At 47.8% G+C, this 22,524-nt stretch overlaps 1 protein-coding gene across 2 annotated transcripts in view; it reads left to right on the top strand.

Annotated features, from left to right (window-relative positions):
* Positions 1–22,524, top strand: part of RAD21L1 (RAD21 cohesin complex component like 1) — a 60,364-nt gene that overhangs the window by 16,310 nt on the left and 21,530 nt on the right. For both annotated transcript variants that reach the window (XM_075900900.2, XM_075900899.2), the window contains exons 4-8: positions 923–1,022; positions 2,890–2,996; positions 3,319–3,504; positions 14,107–14,208; positions 17,759–17,872. In XM_075900900.2, the coding sequence (XP_075757015.2) occupies positions 923–1,022; positions 2,890–2,996; positions 3,319–3,504; positions 14,107–14,208; positions 17,759–17,872 (609 nt within the window). The remainder of the gene's footprint in view (positions 1–922; positions 1,023–2,889; positions 2,997–3,318; positions 3,505–14,106; positions 14,209–17,758; positions 17,873–22,524) is intronic.

Raw genomic sequence — 22,524 nt, 5'->3', positions numbered from 1 at the left:
GGGTCCCGCAGAGCTGCCGGGCAGAGGAAAAGTGCCTCCCCACGCCCGCTGCCCCCCCTGCCAGCAACAGGCTGCCCCCTCCCCTGAGCAACAGGCTGCCGAACAGACAAAAGCAGCCTCTCCGCCCCTCCTCCCCTCTATACATGCCGGGCTCCCGGAGCGCAGCAGCGTCCCCGGGGCTCGCTCACCTGGGTCCTAGAATCCACCTGCTCCTCCTCTTCGGCCAGCTCCAACTGGCCTCTGCCTGCAGCAGCTGGCCACAGGGACAGGGATCCCGCAGAGCTGCCGGGCAGAGGAAAAGTGCCTCCCCACGCCCGCTGCCCCCCCCCCCCCGCGGCCTCGCATCCTGCACGCCTCCCCCCTCCCCCCTGCCAGCAACAGGCTGCCCCCTCCCCTGAGCAACAGGCTGCCGAACAGCGGACAAAAGCAGCCTCTCCGCCCCTCCTCCCCCTATACATGCTGGGCTCCCTGGGCAAACAAAGACTCCACCAAAACAAACAAAGTGCTGGCCTCATTGTGTTAGCAAAAAAAGGACCCTCCTCCTAGAACCCTGGGTGGTGTGTGGAAATAAAGCTATTAGCTCAAAGCATGGTGCAGAGCTGTTTGGTATTTGATGAGTTACTCCTTTAGTCCTGAGTTTGTCACAGGGACAGAAATAGATGTGAAATCTTCTGAACAGGGGAACAGACAGCAAAACAAACATTAGAGGGGAGTTAACCTTTCCCTATGCTATCCAAAACTAAAAAAAATGTTTGGCTAGAGTTTCCCCTACAATATGTACCAGTTCCGACTTACATACAAATTCAACTTAAGAACAAACCTACAGTCCCTATCTTGTATGTAACCCGGGGACTGCCTGTATGCTTGTGAGAACATGATTGTTTATCACTGCTAATTTTGTTATGTTTTGCATTTCTTTTAGGACTTATTGATTTTCCAAAAGAGTGCTTTGAAGCTGCTTATAATTCTATTACATTGCCTGAAGAATTTCCTGATTTTGACACACAGCTGCCTGACTTGAGGTAAATGTTTCTCAAGGTTTTTTATATATTTTTTATATTTTGTTTGGCCTCATTCTTTCAGAGATAAAATGTATACTCTCGCTTGTTTTCTGACCCATATCCAACATACAGGTAGTCATTCTGGTTATTTGAATTTAATAACCTGATTCTTTCCTATTTTAAGATGTAGAATTATGTATTGGTACAGTTCTTCCAGTCACCTTTTATGAACACAGATTTTTTTCAGTTTAGTAGTTGTTTTTCTTTAGGCTTTAGAAGTTTTTCATTTTATTTATTTGAATGAATACTAGAGACAGAAAAGTTGAACTGCTTTCCTCCAAAGGAAGCAGCCCAAATAGCCCAGTTCATTCTTTTGTAAGAACAGAGTAGCTTGTATCCATGGCATAGCAGTCCTTTACAGCTAAGATATAAAATTGAATGTATTATTCTGGTCTTTTGCTCCCCTGGTATGCTCCCCTAGGGGTAACATGTTGACACTTTAAAGGTTATGAAGAGCTAGGAACTAAAATACTTTTTTCTGAATTACTTTAGTGGGGGTCAGAGCCAAGGCATAATGCACCTTCAGAGAGATTTCCCCTTTATGTCACAATACATTTATTTTGGATCTGAAAGTCTTTAGTGGGGTTTTTTTGTTGTTACAAATCTAATTTAAGAATGCCTGTAGCTTACTGATAAATAATACATAACTATTTTCAGTCTAATCAAATAGCACAGTGTGGCAATCTGTGAGGAACAATGATGGGTCTCCCTCTTTAAAATTACCTTAAGAGTTTATAGGATTTAATTTACAGGTGATAACGCTGTGTTGAGGAGTCCAATATGTGGCATTTTAACAGAAAAAAAACAGATCTTGTTTGTAAGAAAATTTTATAGAATTTTATAGAAGCTGAAGTTGGGGAAGATAAAAATGTGGTTGGTAGACAAAAAGAAGATTTTATAGAACATTATGGGGTGATATTTTCCCCTGTTAAGGGGATGCCCCCATCTTTTGTTAAGCAGGTTTGGAGTCAAGGGATATATCTTGATTACAGATTGCTCTTGGAGTTAGAGGTGGTATCAGTACACAGTAGCACCTCTTTCTAACTGCACTTAGCTAAATACTTTCTCGACAGTGTGGACCTTACCATAGTCATTGTACCTTTGTAACTTCATGCTTAGATTATTTAAAATTCCGTGCAAGCTTTTTTGAAGTAGGGATGTGAAATCCTATTTAATCAGTTAACCAGATTAACTGGTTAACAACTTAAATAGGTGTAAGTGGGGGTGGGGGAGCACTCCAGCTCCTCCCACCTGGGGCACACGAGGCTGGACCCACTGTGGGTGGGGGGAAGAAAAGGGAGGCTGCTCCAGGTGTCCCCTGCCTGTGGCAGGCGGGGGAATGCTCCAACCCCTGCTGGTTAACCGTAACTGGTAAGCATCACCCAGTAAGGGTGATGCTCACTGGTTAATCAATTAATCATTCACATCCCTACTTTGAAGATTATGTAGAACTTCAGCAACTACAGAAGGCAGCTGCCTGCTTGCTTTGAGGTATCAAATGTAGAGAGTATATAGCATCTATTTTCCAGTGGCTACGCTGTCTTCTTTTTAGCTTCTAGATGAAATTAGAAATGTCAGTTTTAATCAATAAAGCCCTAATTGGTTTGGGTTCTGGCTGCCTGGGGATTGCCTTTTTCCCTGAACAAGAATTGACATCATCTGGGGTGTTTTGGAGACTAAAAAGTAGCAATTTCATGCACTTTGTCTTTCTGAAGGAAAACAATGAGGTTTGAGTACCCTCTGGTAACAGGCTTTTTGCCTTCCAGTACCTGGGCCAGTGGATTACAATTTTCATGTGGGTTTTTTATATCTTTACATTTTTCATTAGTGCCATTGATGTTGCTGAACATTTTACTTTGAATCAGAGCAGACGTGAAGACATCACACTTCCAGAGGATTACGGAAGGACCATATTTCCCAGTGATGGGAATTTTGGTGAGAACAACTAATAAATTAGAATTTAGAATATAAAGAGTCCTTAATGTAAAGGAGACTCAAGCCTAGGATTTTGCCTATATTGTGCTTTCATTGGTAAAACTTTTGTCTGTCAGGAGATGAAAAAACTTCTCTCTGACTCGCTGGGAATAGTCTGCAAACAATAAGCGGCTGCACTGCATACCATGGCTGTAGCTGCACTTAAATTGTTCTGTAATGCAACGTTATTTTGAGAATTTTGTAAAACTCTGAGGAAATTGACAAGAATGCATTTCATCATATTGACAGAAGGAGTTGTCAATAATTATGTGTGTTTGTTCAGGTGTGGAGACCGAAATATTAAGAGGACATAGCTTCTTCAGTGATGACATATTGATGAGTACTAATAGTTTCTTGCCTGATCAGAGCTCATTGAGCCTCAGTGGAGACAAAGCTGTACTATGTGACAACACGCATGGATTCCTACACGATGGTTTTGGAGACGAAGATGTTCCTGGGGATATGATTGGTATGGTTTGTCGTAGATGAACAGAATCCAGTCAATTCTGTCCAAAGTATTTTTACTGTAAAAACTGTACACAAAATGTAAACAAAAATAGAATTTGCATTTGAAAACATTTTTTTCTGCAACTTACTGTTTTTCCCTTTTATGCTTTCAGCGTTTCACTATATATATCATCAATTTAGAGTAAAATATATCATGAGATAATTTCAATATTCCCATAATCAGGAATTATAAAACCAGGAGATTGAAAGTTAAGGTTAAACTTGAAATAAATTCAACTAAGATATAGAACTGCACAGTTAGGTGTACATTTATGCCAAAATTTTAAAGTATCTTTTTAAATTTGAACTCAATCTAGTTAACAATTTTCTGGGAAATTCTCAGAAAATTAATTCTGTTCCTAAAGAGTAAGTTTTGCAGCTTTGGGAAAGATATGCTGTATCTTCACATGTAACAAAGCTCTGGAGTTGCTGCTTCAAGTACAACACTGAGCTCTGCCTTTATGTCACCAAAAGTCGTGTATTTTGCGGGATTAAACTCTGTATAACTGCTTCTAAATAATTCATTATAATGGATTCTACTGGTCTACTTCATAAATAATGCTTTTAAAAACATTTGTATCTGTTTGTCCTGCTGACCAGATCACCTATGATTTATTTAATAGCTTTTTATTTGAGATGTAAATTTAATTTTGTGTTGATGCAGTGGGTATACCATAGGGTATTGTAAAATATTCGTTTTAATTTTCTAATGTACGTATTTAACCTTCCGGTGATTACTGCTGTCTTTGGCTATTCCTCTGTGTGCGCCAAGGGGATTCATTGGAGGGTTTTTAGGTGGCTGAGGAGCCCAATTCATGCCCTGCAGATTTTCCCACAGGAGTAACAGGTGTAATCTTGGAGGAGATATGGCTGTTTGTTAGACTGTGTCCTTTCTTTCCTTCCTTTTTTTGCTTCTTTGTCTCATGTTGAGTGTATCTATTCTTCTCCAAAATGAACTGTGGCTTGGTGTACAATGTGGCACTACTGTGTTCTGTTCTGTGCTAAGTCCTCCCAATTTGATAAGTAATGCCTCCCTTTTTAAGGGGTACAGGCAGTCCCCGGGTTACGTACAAGATAGGGACTGTAGGTTTGTTCTTAAGTTGAATCTGTATACAAGTCGGAACTGGCGTCCAGATTCAGCCGCTGCTGAAACTGATCAGTTCAACAGCGGCTGATCAGTTCAACAGCGGCTGAATCTGGACGCCAGTTCTGACTTACATACAGATTCAACTTAAGAACCCCAGGCATCCCCAAGTCAGCTGCTGCTGAAACTGATCAGCGGCTGATTCCAGGAAGCCCGGGGCAGGGGCTTCCTGTAGTCAGCCACTGGTCAGTTTCAGCAGCGGCTGAATCAGGACGCCTGGGGCAGAACAGCTGGGGTGCTGCCCGGTTGGTCCAGTAGCGCCCAGAGCGGCGCTACGGGACCAACTGGCAGCACCCCAGCTGCTGTACCACAGGTGTCCGGAGCAAAGCCACGGAGCACGGGGGCAGCGGGACAGCCCAGATGCGCCGTGGCTTTCCTGCTGCCCTTGGGCTCCGTGGCTTTGCTCTGCTTTGCTCCCCGTCCCCCTGGTCTGCAGACCAGGGGGACGGGGAGCAAAGCGGCGGAACACGCGGCTGGGCTGTCCGCTGCCCGCATGCTCCGGGGCTTTGCTCTGCTTTGCCCCCCCCCCCCCCCCCGGTCTGCAGACCAGGGGGACGGGGGGGGGGGGGCAAAGCAGAGCAGCGCGTGGGCAGCGGACAGCCCTGTCCGCTGCCCACATGTTCCGCTGCTTTGCTTCCTCTCCCTGGTCTGCTGGAGACCAGGGAGAGGAACGGCCCTGTTCGTAACTGCGGATCCGACATAAGTCGGATCCGCGTAACTCGGGGACTGCCTGTACTTTCAGCATGTCTTTGAGGTGTTTCAACTGCCTCCGTGAACCGTTCTTTCCTGACTTAACTCAGAGAACTGGGAGGTGAATGACAGGCATACATAATAAAGCAGAGTTGGTGTTTCATGGTCTGCACTTCTATATTGCTGATGTTGGCTACAAAAAGAACACTGGAGTGTATCAATCTTCCCAGCTGACCTTGAGAATCATCCTGAGGCAGTGCTGCTCCAACCACTTGAGAAGTTGTCAATAGGTTACCCAGGTTTCACACCTATATTGAAGGATGCGGATGACAGCTGCCTTATAAACTAAATTCTTGGTGCCTGTTTGCAGATCCCCATCACTGAAGACTCGTTTGAGTAGTCTTCCAAAGGATGCACTGGCACAGCCAATTTTTGGGTTCAGTTTGTGTCAATGCTGACTGTTTGGAAGAGGTAGCTGCCAAAGTTTGGAAAATGGTCTGTTTCCCAGGGGTTCCCTGCTGATGGTGATTTGTGGAGTGCAAAGAGTAGTTTGTGTAGCTGAGAGCTGATAGAATCATAGAACACTAAAACTGGAAGGAACTTCGAGAGGTCATCAAGTCCAGTCCTCTGCCCTCATGGCAGGACCCAGTACTGTATAGACCGTCCATGATAGATGTCTATCTAACCTGCTTTTAAATATCTCCAGAGATGGAGATTCCTCAGCCTCCCTAGGCAACTTATTCCAATGTTTAACCAAGATAGAGTACCTTGGTTTCTTCTTCGAGTGATGTCCCCGTGGGTGCTCCACTACAGGTGTCGGGCTCGTCCCGGCGCCGCAAACCGGAAAGTTTTGCTAGCAGTAGCCCCCTCCGGAGGACCGCGCATGTGCAGAGTGTCCCGTGGCGGTCGCGCCTTTTCTGCGTTGCGCGGTCCGACCCGCCAGTTCCTCCTAACTGTCCACGGCCGCAGATGGATTTGGAACACGCTCCTCTCCTGAGGAGAAATCGCATTGATATATTTAGATATTCTTTCCCAGTTAGCCCCTTCCTACTTAGTGTTAGTCAGTTATTGCTTAGATTAGTTAGTTAGTAGTTGATAGTTGAAAAAAAAAAATATATATATTATATATATTTCCTCTCCCGTTATAAATCTCTGAGGCACACTCTGGCGAGCCCCTCAAGTTGATCTTTCCCCGGAGACCTCCTCAGCAGACATGCCAGGCTCTCCGGGATTTAAGAAATGTGCTTCGTGTGGAGAGGCCATGCCCGTCTCTGGCCACTCCCATTGCATTCGCTGCCTAGGAGAGGGCCACATCCCCCAGAAATGTGGTCACTGTGCCAAGTTAACTGCACGCACAAGGCGCGACAGAGAAATGCGCCTGAAAATGCTGCTTTTCAATAAGGCCCTCCAGCCCCCGTCAGCAACAGAACGAGAGGATCCGGGTGCGCAGAAGTCTAAGGACAGGAGAGGCTCTGCTCCGTCCAAGAGCCTAAGTGCAACAGACGCACGAGGCTCGTCGGGCCACCCTCCCGCGCAGGGAGCGGTCAAATTATCGAAAGCCCGCAGCACATCAGTGCCGAGTCCCGCGCTCTCAGTGATATCGGTCCGGCCGGGCCGCCTGGAATCGGCGGCACCGAGTCTCCGAACGGCACCGCAGCCAGATACGGTGCGGTCCTTGGCACCGAGGCACTCGGCACCGTTGCCTCATGATCGCTCCCAGGCTAAGCCGGCACCGGGAGTCGACCCGGCACCGAAGCCTAAGCAGGCACCGAAGACTAAGCCACAGCCACCTAAGGCACAGGATACGGCACCGAGGAAACACTCGGCACCTAGGTCATCCCATTCAAGACCTAGTGATGCAGCTATCCCACACACTCAGGGCACGTCCGCACCAACACACACCGACCAACCATCGTGCACGGCCGAGCCGGCTCCGTGTATGGTTTCGGCACCGGCCCTTACGGCCCTACAACCCCATGTCTCTGAGAGTGACACGGCTCCACCATCCCCATCTTCGGCACCTCGGTCACCACATCTTCTGGGAGAAGTCTCGGAAGTTGCTTCAGTTGCCTCGATTCCGGGTAGCCCGGTCCCCCAGACTCTACCATCCACGGCGGTGCCGACTAAGGCGCAAAGGAAGATCCACCATCCTTGCACACCTTCTCCAGGTTCAGATAGAGCAACCTTCTCTCCTGGGCCATCGCTCTCAGCACCTCAAAGACGGCAGGACCATTACTACGATTATTCCCCTACGTATCGCTATTACAATTCCCCAAGGCGATCCATTATACTGCCTCACTATCACCGCACATACTACTTGAGATCCCCGTATCGTTATTCATACTGCTCACGATCCCCGCGATCTCCTCCTCACTCCCGTTACTATCGCCACAGGAGCGCCGCTTCTTACTGTCCGCAGTATTCACACCGTGGTTCTCGCCATCGTATGCACACCTCGCCTCATTCTGATCGTTCACGTTCAGTCACAAGGCACTCACCTTTGTCCCCAGACCGGCAACAATTATATTCGCCACGGCCGACTACCCAGGGCTCTATTCCGCCGGCTCAACGCCCACCAGCACCTACCGGGGATGCGTCAACTACTTCCGTCCCGCATGACGATACCACTCAGTCACCGGTGGCAGAGCATCAGCCCGTGGCCTCTCCGACAGATGCCGCTTCTTCTTCCCCGGACGACGCGGTTTTTAACGACGAACCTCCTCTTACGGATGACTACAAGCAATTTCATGAACTTTTCAAACAGGTAGCACATTCACAAAACTTGGTGCACCTCTGGGGCACCACCAAAACACCATGCCCTCCTTAGAAACTTGCAGCAGTCCAGCAAGTCAAAACTAGCTCTTCCCTTCGATGCCGCTATCCTGGAAGTAGCTAATGACATCTGGCAAACCCGACATCTATGCCCCCTACCAATAAACGTACAGACAGAAAATACTTTATTGATGCAAAAGACGCAGAATTTCTTTTCACTCACCCCGTACCAAATGCCATCGTTGTCGACGCAGCTCAACAAAAGGCAAGGTCCGCACAAGCGAGAAATTCCACCGCGGACAAAGAAGCCAAGCGTCTGGACTTGCTCGGCAGGAAGGTATATTCATCGGCAACAGCCACATTAAGGATGGCAAACTACTCCGCCCATCTTGCTATCCATGACTTCGATAACTACTCGAAGTTGGTGCCGTTGATACAACATCTTCCTCATTCCAAGAGAGACGTACTGAAATCCATTGTGCAGGAGGATTACACAGTGGCCCGTAATGCACTCCAGATATCTCTGGATATTGTCAACTCAGCTTCCCGCACTACGGCGACATCGATTGTCATGCGACGTGACTCTTGGCTCCACCTGGCCTCTGTGCCAAAAGATCTACAGCCAAAGGTGGAAGACCTTCCGTTCGACCGAGCGTCCTTGTTTGCCCAAAACACGGATCAAGTGTTTCACTCTGGAAAGGACTCCCGAACCACGTTAAGAACTCTCGGGATGTACACTCCGCCTTTCAGGCGCAGGAGAGCTTGGCCGTATAACAGACAAAGGCCTCCTTCTCCTTCTCCTTCTTCTCCTTCTCCTTCTTACCAACGCTTTAGACCTTACGACCAACATAGACAAAGGCAGCGCCCCCAACGCCGCCGCCAGCAGCCTAACAAAAACCACAACCAGCAACAACCGCGGCAGCAGGTTTGACGGACTTGTCGAGGGTCTGCGCACCATCCCCCTACTGGAATCCTCAACACGAGTAACCAAGCTCTTCCACCACCGTCTGAACCCTTACTCCCTTCGTTGGTTCGCCATCACCACGGACCGTTGGGTCAGGGAGATCGTAACCTCTGGACTCACCATTCCGTTCTCAACTTTACCTCCCACCAACCCCCCATTCCTGTCCCTTTTCAGGGACCCCTCTCACGAATCCCTGTTACGTCAGGAGGTCATGCACCTGCTTACCATAGGTGCGGTGGAAATAGTTCCTCCCGAGTTTCGAGACAGAGGTTTCTATTCCCGGTACTTTCTCACCGAGAAGAAGTTGGGGGGATGGAGACCAATCCTGGATCTTCGCGGCCTCAACCGCCACCTGCGAAGACACAGATTCAAGATGGTTACTCTGGGTTCTATTATCCCAGCACTACACAAAGGGGATTGGTTTGCATCCCTCGATTTACAGGACGCATACTTCCATATTGCCATCCATCCAGCTCACAGGAGAGTTCTACGCTTTACCGTGGGAGACGATCATTACCAATACACGGTGCTCCCCTTTGGCCTATCCGCAGCCCCAAGAGTTTTCAAAAACCATGGCAGTCGTAGCTGCGTACCTCCGTCGAGCCGGCATCACCATCTTTCCTTATCTCGATGACTACCTCCTCACGGCCTCTTCGAGACAAGAGACCGAGACCGCAATTACCCCTACAAAAGGTATCTTCGACTCTTGGACTAATTATCAATCTTCCAAAATCTACTATGATTCCCACCCAGTCCATCGTTTTCATTGGAGCCAAACTAGACTCTACCACCGCTATGGCGTTCCTACCTACAGACAGAGCCGACACCGTACGGGACCTATCGAGCGTCTTGCTTACGGCCCTGACAGTCTCATACCTTACCTGCCTGAAGCTGTTAGGCCACATGGCCTCCACCACGTATGTCATAACCTACGCTCGCCTCCGCATGCGATGTCTACAACATTGGCTCCTTGTAGCCTACAAACCGGGCATTACCAATATCAACGGTCTCACACCTGTCCCTGCCCGTGTCAAGGAATCGCTCACATGGTGGCTCCAACCGGCCAATACTCTGGCGGGTGTTCCCTTCTGGATCCAATCCCCGTCAATCCAACTTACCACGGATGCGTCCCTTGTAGGCTGGGGGGCACTATGCTGCACTATCGGGTCCAAGGATTATGGTCCCACCAAGAATCCCTACTTCACATAAACTTCCTGGAACTCAGGGCAGTTTTCAACGCTTGTCGCCACTTTGTCCACCGAATACAGGGAACCACTATACAGGTCCTTACAGACAACATATGCACTGTATACTACATCAATCGACAGGGCGGAGCCAGGTTCAGGACCCTGTGTGCGGAATCAGTGCGCCTTTGGAACTGGGCAATTCGTCACAAGGTCACACTCACAGCCTCCTACCTCCCCGGCAAAACCAATACAATTGCGGATGCACTCAGCAGATCCTTCCATTCCCAACACGAATGGGAACTCCTTCACTCCGTAGCCCGCAATCTGTTCCAGCTATGGGGCTACCCAGAGATCGACCTCTTTGCTACTCGCAACAACAAGAAATGTCGCGCTTACTGCTCAAGAGCGGGCATAGGCACCCAATCGATGGGGGATGCCTTCCTGCTCAGGTGGGGAACATACCATCTCTTATATGCCTTTCCCCCAATTCCACTGATACCCCGAGTAATAGAGAAGATACTATCTGAATCAGCGACAGTAATCCTGGTGGCCCCGTTCTGGCCCCGCCAGACATGGATCACGCAACTCATGCAGATGTCGGTATCCACACCTCAACGACTTCCACGGATCAGCAACCTGATCTCGCAGCAGAACGGCAATCTTCTCCATCCAGACATCGACCGTTTGCACCTGACAGCTTGGCTCCTAACTGGCTCCAAGGCCTAGAGCTAACCTGCTCCCAAGCAGTCAGGGATGTACTAGTACAGAGCAGACGCCACAGCACTCAACGATCTTACCTCTACAAGTGGCGTCGCTTCTTCGCTTGGTGTCAATCACAGACCATCGATCCCCTCAAAGCACATATTCAGTGCATCCTAGACTATGTACTTCATTTGCATTCGCAAGGATTGGCTGCTGCTTCCCTAAGAATACACTTGGCAGCAATTTCGGCATCCACGCTCCAATAGAGGGTTTTTCCGTCTTCTCTCATCCAATTACGAAGAAGTTCCTCAGGGGTATTTCGAATCTCTACCCATCACGTAGGCCTATCTCGCAACCATGGGATCTTACCCTCGTCCTCGACACTCTTACCTACCCACCATTTGAACCACTTGCAACTTGTGAATTACAGACCCTCACAATTAAAGTTACCTTTCTCCTTGCGATCGCCTCGGCTCGACGAGCCTCCGAGCTCGCGGCACTCTCTGCCGATCCTCCCTACACAATATTCGCTCAGCAGGGAGTCTCACTTAGATGTCATCCAGCTTTCCTGCCAAAGGTTAATTCATCATTCCACATCAATGAGCCTATAGTCTTTCCTACCTTCTACCCCAAGCCACATGCTACACCTGAGGAAGCCCGCTGGCACACATTAGACGTCAGAAGGGCGTTGGCATTCTATTTAGACAGAACGCGTCCCTTCCGGAAGTCCCCACGATTACTATTGTCATTGGCGAATCGCTCTAGAGGTCATCAACTGTCGTCACAACGTATTTCGGCACATATCGTTAACTGCATCACTCGTTGCTACACCCTCAGGGGCAGGTCTCTATCCTGTCCGCCAACTGCGCATTCAACCAGGAGTATGGCCGCCTCCACGGCTTTCCTGAACGTACCGCTACGGGACATATGCCGTGCGGCTACATGGTCGTCTTCATCCACGTTTGCTCGACATTATGCCCTTGACCGTCTCAAAGCGACAGACATAGCAGTCGCTCAGGCAGTTCTTTCTTCTGTACACAAGTAATTCCGAAGCACGACCAACGGTTAGATGACTGCTTCATAGTCACCTGTAGTGGAGCACCCACGGGGACATCACTCAAAGAAGAAGAAATTGTTACTCACCTTGAGCAGTAACATCTGTTCTTCGAGATGTGTGTCCCCGTGGGTGCTCCACGACCCGCTCTCCTCCCTGCTTCGGAGCTCTCTTTTGTCTCTTTCAGATGTTCTGGCTAGGAGGAACTGGCGGGTCGGACCGCGCGACGCAGAAAAGGCGCGAACGCCGCGGGACGCTCTGCACATGTGCGGTCCTCCGGAGGGGGCTACTGCTAGCAAAACTTTCCGGTTTGCGGTGCCGGGACGAGCCCGACACCTGTAGTGGAGCACCCATGGGGACACACATCTCGAAGAACAGATGTTACTGTACAAGGTGAGTAACAATTTCTTTCCCAGTGTTGGGACAGAGACCCAGGCTGTGATAGGCATCTGCAAAAAGATTTAGGGCACTTTGCAGGGTGGCCTCATGTGCAAGAATGATGCAGTCATCTGAATGCTACAGTATAAAAGCTAGAACAGATTTTGGGGATTTTTTTAAATAAGGAATTTATAGATAAAACTTATTTTGAAACAACATTAAAGATCATACTTTCATAGGTGAGAGGCAGAAGATACAAAATTAAGTCTAATTATCTCCATTATTCACATGGTTTTGCATTGAAAAGAAAGTTATAATTCTAAATCTTCAGTTTCGTTAAGTCAGTCTCTTGCTTTAAACATAAGATGAATATTTAAATAGTATCATTTGTCTGAGTCATTTGTTTTTCCACACCTAATGCTTTCCATCAACCAGTAGATTGGGATCTACCAGTAGATCTTGGAGCCTCTGACAGGTGATTCTGACTGGCCCTTCCACCCACTGTCATGCTGCTCCTGACCTCTGCCTTGGAGCTGCCCCCCCCCTTTCCCGGGAGCCTCCCGCTTGCTGTGCAGTGTGTGGAAGGGAGAAGGGGGGTGCTGATGTCAGGTGGTCAGTCATACCCCACTCCTGTACACAGAAAGAAAGGGATGGAGGGAATTTGGCAATGCAAATTTCTGTCACTCTCACTGTGTGTGTGTCATTCATTCATTTTCTCTCTCACTTACACTCTCTCTCTTTCTCTGTCATTGTCCTTCACATTCCTCTCCCAACACGTTCATGAGTAGTTGTTACTTCTTATACTGCTTGCAGATGTGTTGTTTTTGGTTTTTGACTGGACTGTGCTTTTCATAATTTTCATTTCTCTCTTACGCTTCAATGTCATTCTTTGAGTAGTGAGTTCTAAAATGCCTAACCTGTTGTGGCTGGAGTAATTATCCCTGTGGTAATTGCTGCTCCTGGAAGTAGCTAGTATGACTCTCCAGTTCCTGAGAAGCAAGGGGTCTCCACAGGCAGTCCTTGCCTGCAGACACCACTCCTGCAGCTCCCATTGATCAATAATGGGGAATTGTGGCCAGTAGAAGCTTTGGGCTTGGTGCCTGTAGATGAGGGGCAGCACACGGCACCATGGAGCTGCCAGCTGCTTTCAGGAGTGGTGCAGGAATAAGCCTGCCTTAACCTCTCTGCTCTACTACCTGGAAGCCATCTCAGTTAAACAGTGCCCAGCCAGAGCCTGCTTCTTGAATCCCTGTTCCAGCCTTGAACTTCCTCCTGCCCCGGACATGAGTCCCTCTGCACTCAAAGTCCTTCCAGAGCTTGCATCCTGAAACCCCTCCTGAACCCCAGTCCCCCACTCTGGGCTAAGTCCAGAGCTCCTCCCACACTCCAAACCTCTTGGCCCAAGACTAGAGCCTGCACCCCAACCTCTTATCCCAGCCCAGTGAAAGTGAGAGAGGATGGGGGAGAAAAGGGAATTGAGTGAGCAGGGTGAGGCCTCAGAGAAGGGGTGAAGCAGGAGCAGGTCCTCAAAAAAGCGGCGGGAAGGAAGTGGGGCATGGGTATTTGGGCTTGAGGTAGCTCTTACATTGCACTTACATTGAAAAAGTGATCTTGTTAAAAAGGTTGGAGGCCATTGGCTTAGAATGATTAAAATTATACATTTTATTTTCAAGAAAATCTGCTAAGAACAGACGAAAATAGACGAACTTATGACATTCTTGACATGGAGGAAGAATTTCCTTTGTCACAAGAGCTTCCTAATGATAAGGCAGTGGGTGAGTTTCTAGTGTTTCTATTTCTTATTACCTAAATCAGCATTTCACTTTCTTGTTAATCTACTGCATATTTTAGAGAGTTTGTCTGTTTGCTCAATAATACCTCCTAAATGGTAAGAACTAGGAGTACCACATTTGGTATAGTTTCCTCTGATCATAACTTAAAGCAACATAAGGGTTTAGTCTGCCAGGAAAATGGGATGTGCCTGCGCGCGCGCACACACACACACACACACACACACACACACACACACACTTTGTGCATCTGTCTGTGAGTCTGTTTAAAAACTTCTCTTAAAGCCAGGTCAGGGTTTGGTTCTGCCAAGAAAACAGGATGGTGCCTGCAATGTTATTGTTTTCCATAACATGGAAAGGGAGGGGGCAGAAAGAGGAGGAAAGCAATGCTCAGTCACCACTGGGGGCAGTGAGTGCAGGGGACAGATATGCTGCAGAGTGACTAATGGGGACAGCTTCAGCACTATGGGAGTGGCCAGCTGGGGGATAGGACTTGCCATGTTGTCTGCCACCGGCCCAGATAAGTGGTTCCCCTACCCCAAACCCCTCCCTTTGGCCTCAGGACTCAGGAGCAGCGCCGGGGCTGGGCAGCACAGCCCTGGACCCACCACCAGACCACTCAGTGTGCCCAGGGCCAGCTGTCCTGAGCAGACACTTCTTCTGTCCTGGGGAACACCAACGGGAGGTCTGTATGCCCCGCTCCCCAGCCCTGGGTCACTCCTGGGCAATGTCAGGCAAGTCTTCTAATATATAATATTAGTACAGCCGGTCCCCGACTTACGAATGGATTATGTTCTGAACAGCTGGTCGTAACTCAATTTGTTCATAAGTCGGAAATACCCTTATATGAAGCACTCCCAACAAAACAGCAATCAACAATGAAAAATAGAAACACGTGAAAAAATCAACACTACTGCAATGACAGCAAACTGTATTTAACAAACATCAGCATGAAATACAAACCACAATGCAGTAATTTAAATACAGTAATGTGAACCAACCGTGACTGGCAGTGAAAGTTTGGTCACAGTCATACCTCTCCTTTTTCTTTAAGTCTTTGAAAAGACTACGAGCCTTAGATTGTATTGTCATGAGGCTTAACGGTGTGCGTTTTTCAATTTGGTCTTCCATCCAAAGCACTAAGGGTATGTCTACACTACAAAGTTAATTCAAAATAACAGCCGTTATTTCAAATTAACTTTAATAGTATCTATACATGCAAACCATTATTTTGAAATTAATTCGAAATAGCGGAGCACTTAATTCGAATTTAGTAAACCTCATTCTACGAGGAGTAACGCCAAATTCGAAATAGCTATTTCGAATTAAGTGCTGTTTAGACACTTAATTTGAAATAGGGGGCCTCCAGCCCTTCCCAAGGAGCCCTGGTGGCCACTCTGGGCACAACCAGGAAAACTTACTCTCCTCTCCCCCAGCCCCAGAGCCATTAAAGGAGTAGACCCTAGCCACAGTGTTTGTGCCAGCTCCAAGCCTGCCAGCCCAGAGCCAGCAGTGGCCACCAGGGCCCCTGACCAGTGGCCCCAAAACATGAGCCAGCAAGCCACTGGCAGCCAGCCCTCCAGCACTTCCCAGGAGCACTCTGCCAGCTGACAGGGGCCAGAGAAGGTGGGCGACTTCCTGGTCCAGGGTGGAGATCATGGACCTTATTCAAGTTTGGGGGGGATGCCCCTAACGTCTATGATCTCCACACTAGATGGAGGAACGCGGCTGTCTATGGCAGGATAGCTGCCAGCCTGGCTACCAAAGGAATCCAAGAGATCAGGTATGCATGAAAATCAAGTTGGTCTAGCGAGACCCCCAATCCAGGGCCCTGAGCTTCCTCTCCCTCTTCTTCCCCTTGCTTCCCCCTTCCAGCTCCCTCTTCCCAGGTTTCCCCCTGCCCTCTCCCAGCCTCTCTCCTCCTGTCTCCCACCTCCTTTCCCCAGTTTTGTTAAATAAAGACGGTTTGTGTTTATGAAAAAAACGTGTCTTTTAGTTGACATCAGGAAGGGGGACTAGGGAGGTGTAAGTGGAAGGACGTGAGGGAGGAATGGAGCATGAGCCCCCGGTGGGGAGGACCAGGATGGCTCTGAGGACTCCTCGAGTGGACGCTCTCCCACAGGGCCTCCTGGATCCTGACAGCCCCCCCCGATGGAACCCCCCGCATGGCAGCCTGCAGCAAGTACAGCTGGGCTGATGGCAACGACCCCATGAGATGCACCAGTATGCCCAGGGGCAACTCTGGCTCCATGTGGCCGAGTGCTGTGGTGTCCCGAGTGCGGGCATTCAGGGCACTCCAAGACAGGATTGCTTTGCTGTCCCTCATCAAGGTAGAAAATCAAGTGGGGAACCCTGAGAACTGTCTGTCCGGGGTGGGGGTAGGGTCCCTTTAAGCACGGAGCTCAGTTAGCCTCATGCAGCAGCCCCACACACTAAGTCCTAACCTGATGCCCTGCCGGCACTGGTTCCGGCCAGCCTTAACTTTGGTTCACGGTCCACTCAGTGTGGATGCGCTATTTCAAAATAGTTTTTGTGTATAGATGCGTTATTTCGAATTAACTTAATTCGAAATAGTTAATTCAAATTAAGATAACTCGAATTAATACTGTACTGTAAACATACCCTCGAGTTTTTCCATTTCCAGGGTGGGACCTGCTCTTTTCTTTGTTAGAATTTTTTTATTTCATAGGTGCAGACCCTTTCACTGCTTCACGAATGCGATCACTATGCTTTATAATGGTGCTTACGGTGGATTTTGATAGCCCTAAATTACGTGACATGAATGACGCTGTTTGACCTCCTTTGTATTGTCTCACTATCACTATTTTCTGTTCCAAATCAATAGCTTTTCTCTTTCTTTTCTCACCACCCTCATCACTAGCCCTTTTCCTATTACTTGCCATGATGGCCACAAGTGCAAACTGAAAATACTGTAAGGGCAAGATATGTATATGAGGGAATGAAATGTAAACATGCTGCCCAACCGCAGACATTCAAACACAATGGGCTACTGCGAGATAGATCATAAGTGTGGATGGTCATAAGTCGATGTGTTTGTAAATCGGGGACCAACTGTATTATGCAAACTGCAGAAGTGCAAAATATTTGTATTAGGGATATAAAATCCTATTTTATCAGTTAACCACTTAAACATGGATATGCCAGAGGGAGGGGCATTCCAGCTCATCTGTGTTGGGATGCCTTTGCCCACAAATACCGGGCCAGACCCTCTGCAGGCAGGGGCAGCTCTAGCCAGGCTGGAGCACATCTTCACCTGCAGCAGGCCCCCCTGCTCCAGGCTCTATCACTTAACCGTAACTGGCAAGCATCACCCAGTAATTGTGATGGTTACTGATTAAGCATTCACATCTCTAATTTGTACTGAAGTATCATTTCTCCCTGAAACTAATTTCTAAAATAAATCATTTGTACTTTTAAGATTTATCCTAATTTTTCTAATTCTAATCTTTGTATTTTGATACCAAATGAATTAACAACATGATTTTTATTGGATTGTGGAATGTGTGTTTTACAGTGGATTCCAGCCACGTAGGTTCTATGCTTCCAGAAGAAAGCCACCAGATGAATGAAACTACACTGTTGATCAATGAAAAAGAAGGATTTGTACTTGAACCAGTTGATGCAACAGGTCAGAGTTCAATCAGTTTCCCTTCAAGGTGCATGTAAAGATTACCATTCCTGCTGCATGGCAAACCCTGAAAAGCATTTTATATGAGATTATATCTAGTTATATTACTTTACTCTCCTTGTTCATTATTACTAAGGATATTTGCATTGGAGATTATTTTTATTTATTTATGTCATCTGTTCTTGCTGTTAAAGTTCACACCTATTCTGAAAAATGACTATTGAAAAGGAGCATTTTCTTACTCAACTGATCAACTCCCACTGCATATTCACAGTTTTCTCCACTTACTAAAATAAGTTTGATTACTTTTCATTCCTGTTAGCAATGTGAAACTAACACTGCTATAGGAGAGTGAACTGGATTCTACTGTAGTTCATATATCATCAATAGACTTGTTACCCTAATTCCAGTTGCAGATTTTTTTGTTGGTGAGGTGTGGCCAGAAATAATCAAGATAGGTTTAAGATTCCAGAGTGAGTTTTTAGGGTTTGTAATCAGAAAAAATCTTTTACTTATTGTAATGGTTGGAAGGGGTACTGTTTATAAAGGGTTAAATTCGAAGGGTCCCATATGAGGAGAGGTTAAAGAGACTGGGACTTTTCAGTTTAGAAAAGAGGAGCCTGAGGGGGGATATGATAGAGGTCTATAAAATCATGAGTGGTGTAAAGAGGGGTGATAAAGAAAAGTTGTTTGTTAGTTCCCATAATAGAAGAACTAGAGGACACCAAATGAAATTAATGGGTAGCAGGTTTAAAACTAATAAAAGAAAGTTCTTCTTCACACAGCATGTAGTCAACCTGTGGAACTCCTTGCCAGAGGAGGTTGTGAAGGCTAGGACTATAATAGAGTTTAAAGAGAAGCTGGATAAATTCATGGAGGTTAGGTCCATAAAAGGCTATTAGCCAAGGGATAAAATGGTGTCCTTGGCCTTTGTTTGTCAGAGGCTGGAGAGGGATGGCAGGAGACAAATCGCTTGATCATTGTATTCGGTCCACCCTCTCTGGGGCACCTGGTGCAGGCCACTGTCGGTAGACAGGATACTGGGCTAGATGGACCTTTGGTCTGACCCAGTACGGCTGTTCTTATGTTCTAAGAATTTCTTCCTTGGGGTTCAACTTCAGTTGATCCAAGCACAGAGGAGTTCCAAGCTGGGAAATAGAAGAAACTAACCTGAGTGCAGCTACCTAAACATTTCCTATCTACTTACATTTGTTATCTCAAGTTTTTGTTCTCCTAGATATGGTTATTGCTGTAAATTTCATTTTTGCCTCCCAGGCTCAATCCATCTCTCTCACAGCTCCTGTTGCTTCTCTCGTACACAAACAAGACTAAAACAGGCAACCTGTTTTTCAATTCAAATCTTAACTCTTTCCCGTTGGCTCTCCTGGATACCTGCCAACAGTTCCTGGATTTTTTTCAGGGTTTCTCTGAATTTAACCCTTTACAGGCAATACCCCTTCCATCCATCACAGTTATAAATTGATAAAAGTGTTGGTCACTTTTAAATTAGAAAATATTCTCTATATAAACTAATTTTAAGTTTTCTCTATAATATTAACAATTCTTTATGTAGAGAATGGCAATCTTATCTTCAAATTTCCTGCCTTTTATTGCTTTGTTTCATGATCTTAATTTTACTTAACCATAAAGATTTCCCACTCTTTTTTGCACTTTTCCAGCCTGTCCTTTTTATTCCAAATATTATATTAATTATTAAGTCTAGGTCTAGACTACAGGGCTTTATCGGAAAAAGCTACGCAAATTGCGGAGCGCAGTTTGCATAGCTTTTTCCAGTCACTTTTCTGTTATTTGGCCCTATCTAGATGGGGCCAAATGGTGGAAATGTCTCCTCTTTCTGCAGAGCCCTTATCCCTTGTGGGATGAGGTATAAGGGCTCCCCGAAAGAGCGCATTTGCTCTTCCATGAAAAAAGCGAAAGAGCAAACATGCTCCCTGGATGCGGCAGGGTCTTTCTAGGATATCTCTGGTATCCCAGAAAAAACCCATGGTCTAGACATAGCCTAAGTTTTAAAGGCTTAGAACTTGTATGTATATATTCATACTTCAACAAGAAATCAGAGGGAAAAGTTCTAATCTGGAGTCAAAATGCCTTATTGTTTGGCTGGTGAGTGTTGAATTGACACTAATTTATTTAGCTTCAAGATTAACTTCAGGATGTGAGATGAAGGTGATACTTTTAGCCTTGCAAGAGGGCAATAAACAAAATGCCTTCTAATTTGCTGCAGGAATATTTTACAATATTTTATATTTTACAAAGTGAGTGAAGGACTGGGAGTAAAGTGGGGCAAAGGGCCCACAAGGAGAAGATCAGCAATGTCAGGATGGAATAGTATCCAAGTCTCTCCTTTAGGAAGAACACAGGCCAACCCCTTCCCACTCCTCACTTTTGGTACAATATAAGCTGTCATCAGAAATATGAGTGAGGAGAGCTCCTGTCCAGATGTTGACCCCACCAACATGCTGAACAATGAAAATATGGGAAAAAAATTCAGTTTGAATAGCATAGTTTACTTCAGACGTGTACAGTAATAGACAAGTGCCCATCAGAAAAAGAGATACACGTCCATGTTTGTGAATGTTTCTTATGCTTAGTTGCTAAAAAAGTCACCGTGGCTTAACCACCATGTAAAAGAACCATGAGGGACAAAAAGATATCTTTTAAGAAGTGGAAGTCCAATCCTAGTGAGATAAATAGAAGAGAACATAAACTCTGTCAAATCAAGTGTAAAAATGTAATAAGAAAAGCAAAAAAAGATTTTGAGGAACAACTAGCCAAAAACTCAAAAAGAAATAACAAAATGTTTTTAAGTACATTAGAAGCAGGAAGCCTGCTAAAAAACCTGTGGGTCCCCTAGATGATCGAGCTATAAAAGGAGCAATCAAGGACGATAAAGCCATTGCGGAGAAACTAAATGATTTCTTTGCTTCAGTCCTCACGGCTGAGGACATTGGGGAGATTCCTGAGTCTGCACCATCCTTTGTGGGTGATGAATCTGAGGAACTCTCCCGGATTGAAGTGTCATTAGAGGAGTGTGACGTAGTGGGGGTACTTGCTGGGCTGTGGTGACCCCTGCTGTCTGGAGCAAGACCCAGCAGGGAAAACCTCACTATGCAAAGGTAATGCCAAACTTGTTGAACCAGACACCCCCCATGGAGAGGAACAAAGGAAGGTGGAATGCTGCCCTGGCTGGGGGGCAGGGCTGGAAGAGAGTTAGTTAGTTGGTGGCTGTCTGGGAGCATGGAGGAGACAGCCTAGGGAAAGGGGCTGGAGTTTAGGGGCCCAGTCTCCCCCATCTCAAGGGGGCCTGAGGCATCCTAGCCCAGCTCTGTGACCAGCTTACATCTGTGCTGTGCTGTATCCTGGAGAGGCAATAAACTTCCTCTATTCCACCGGCTGGTGCAGTCTGTTTGTGGCATTTCGGGGTGCAGGAGACGGGGGACCCCCAACGCGCCGTCACACTGGTGTCAGGGGTGGGATGCACTGCACCCCGTGGATGGAGCTTCCAGCGGCGAGCGACAAGGCGCTGTAGAAGCAAGAGCCCTGGAGCCAGGCGCGCTGGAGACAGAGCGAAGCGGTTCCTGAGAATTGTGGGGCGCTGCAGCACTAGACTGGTGAGTCTGCACCAAGGGGCCAAGCGGGCAGATGGCCTACGCCCGACTCTTGAAGGCAGAGCTGGTGGGGCTGTGCAGAGAGAGGGGCTTGCCTGTGCGGAAAGCAACCAAGGCCCAGCTGATTGCCCAGCTGGAAGAGAATGACCAGCCACAGGGCCAGGATTTTGTCCCCAGGGGAGGCAGCCAGACCCCCCCCGAGAGTGTGTCAGTCTCAGAGAGGGGGAGGAGCGCTGGAACCCACCGGAGAGATGAGACAGCGTCTCCCGGGAGGCCTGCAAGCTGTAGCCCATCTAGGGCAGGGGCCAGCCCAGCGGAGCTGCGGCGGCTAGAGATCCAGCTGCGGATAAAGGAATTGGAAGCAGAGGACCGAGAGAGGCAGTGACAGCATAAGCTGTCCATGGCAGAACGGAGAACCGGCGGGGCACCGGCTGCGCCAAGTGCGGATGGGCCCCAGGGTTCCAGGACTGCCAGATGCTTGGAGAGGCTCGTGGTGGCCCAGTTGAAGGACATGGGTGACATAGACGGGTTCCTCAGTGCCTTTGAGAGGGCCTGTGGACTGCAACGGGTTCCCCCAGCTGACTGGCTGCAGGAGCTTGTCCCCGCACTGAGCCAGGAGGCGGCCGGAGTGCTCAGTCAGCTGGAGGACCTACAGCCAGGGGATTACAACCGAGTCAAGGAGGCCCTGCTGCACAAGTTCGGGCTGACCCCCGAGATGTACAGGAAGAAGTTCTGGGGGGTACAGAAAGGGCCACGGGAGACCTATGTGGATCTGGCCTGTCGCAATACGGCCGCAAGTGGGTGTCTGGAGTCTGAGCCCAGACCGCAGAGGAGCTGCTCAAGCTGGTCCTGATGGAGCAGTTCTATGAAGCGTGCCCACCCAAACTGAGGCTGTGGCTCAAGGACCGGAGACCAGAGAACCCCCAGGAGGCTGGGAGGCTGGCGGATGAGTTCACGGAGAGCCGGTCCGGGTGTGAACGGGAGTCCCGGAGAGAAAGGGAACCGCGCAGAGACCGGTTCTCG

This window comes from Pelodiscus sinensis, chromosome 17 (assembly GCF_052426305.1).
Source record: "Pelodiscus sinensis isolate ZL-2025 chromosome 17, ASM5242630v1, whole genome shotgun sequence".
NCBI lineage: Eukaryota > Metazoa > Chordata > Testudines > Trionychidae > Pelodiscus > Pelodiscus sinensis.
Note: the sequence above shows the minus strand (reverse complement) of the source record. Positions and strands in the feature narration are given on the sequence as shown.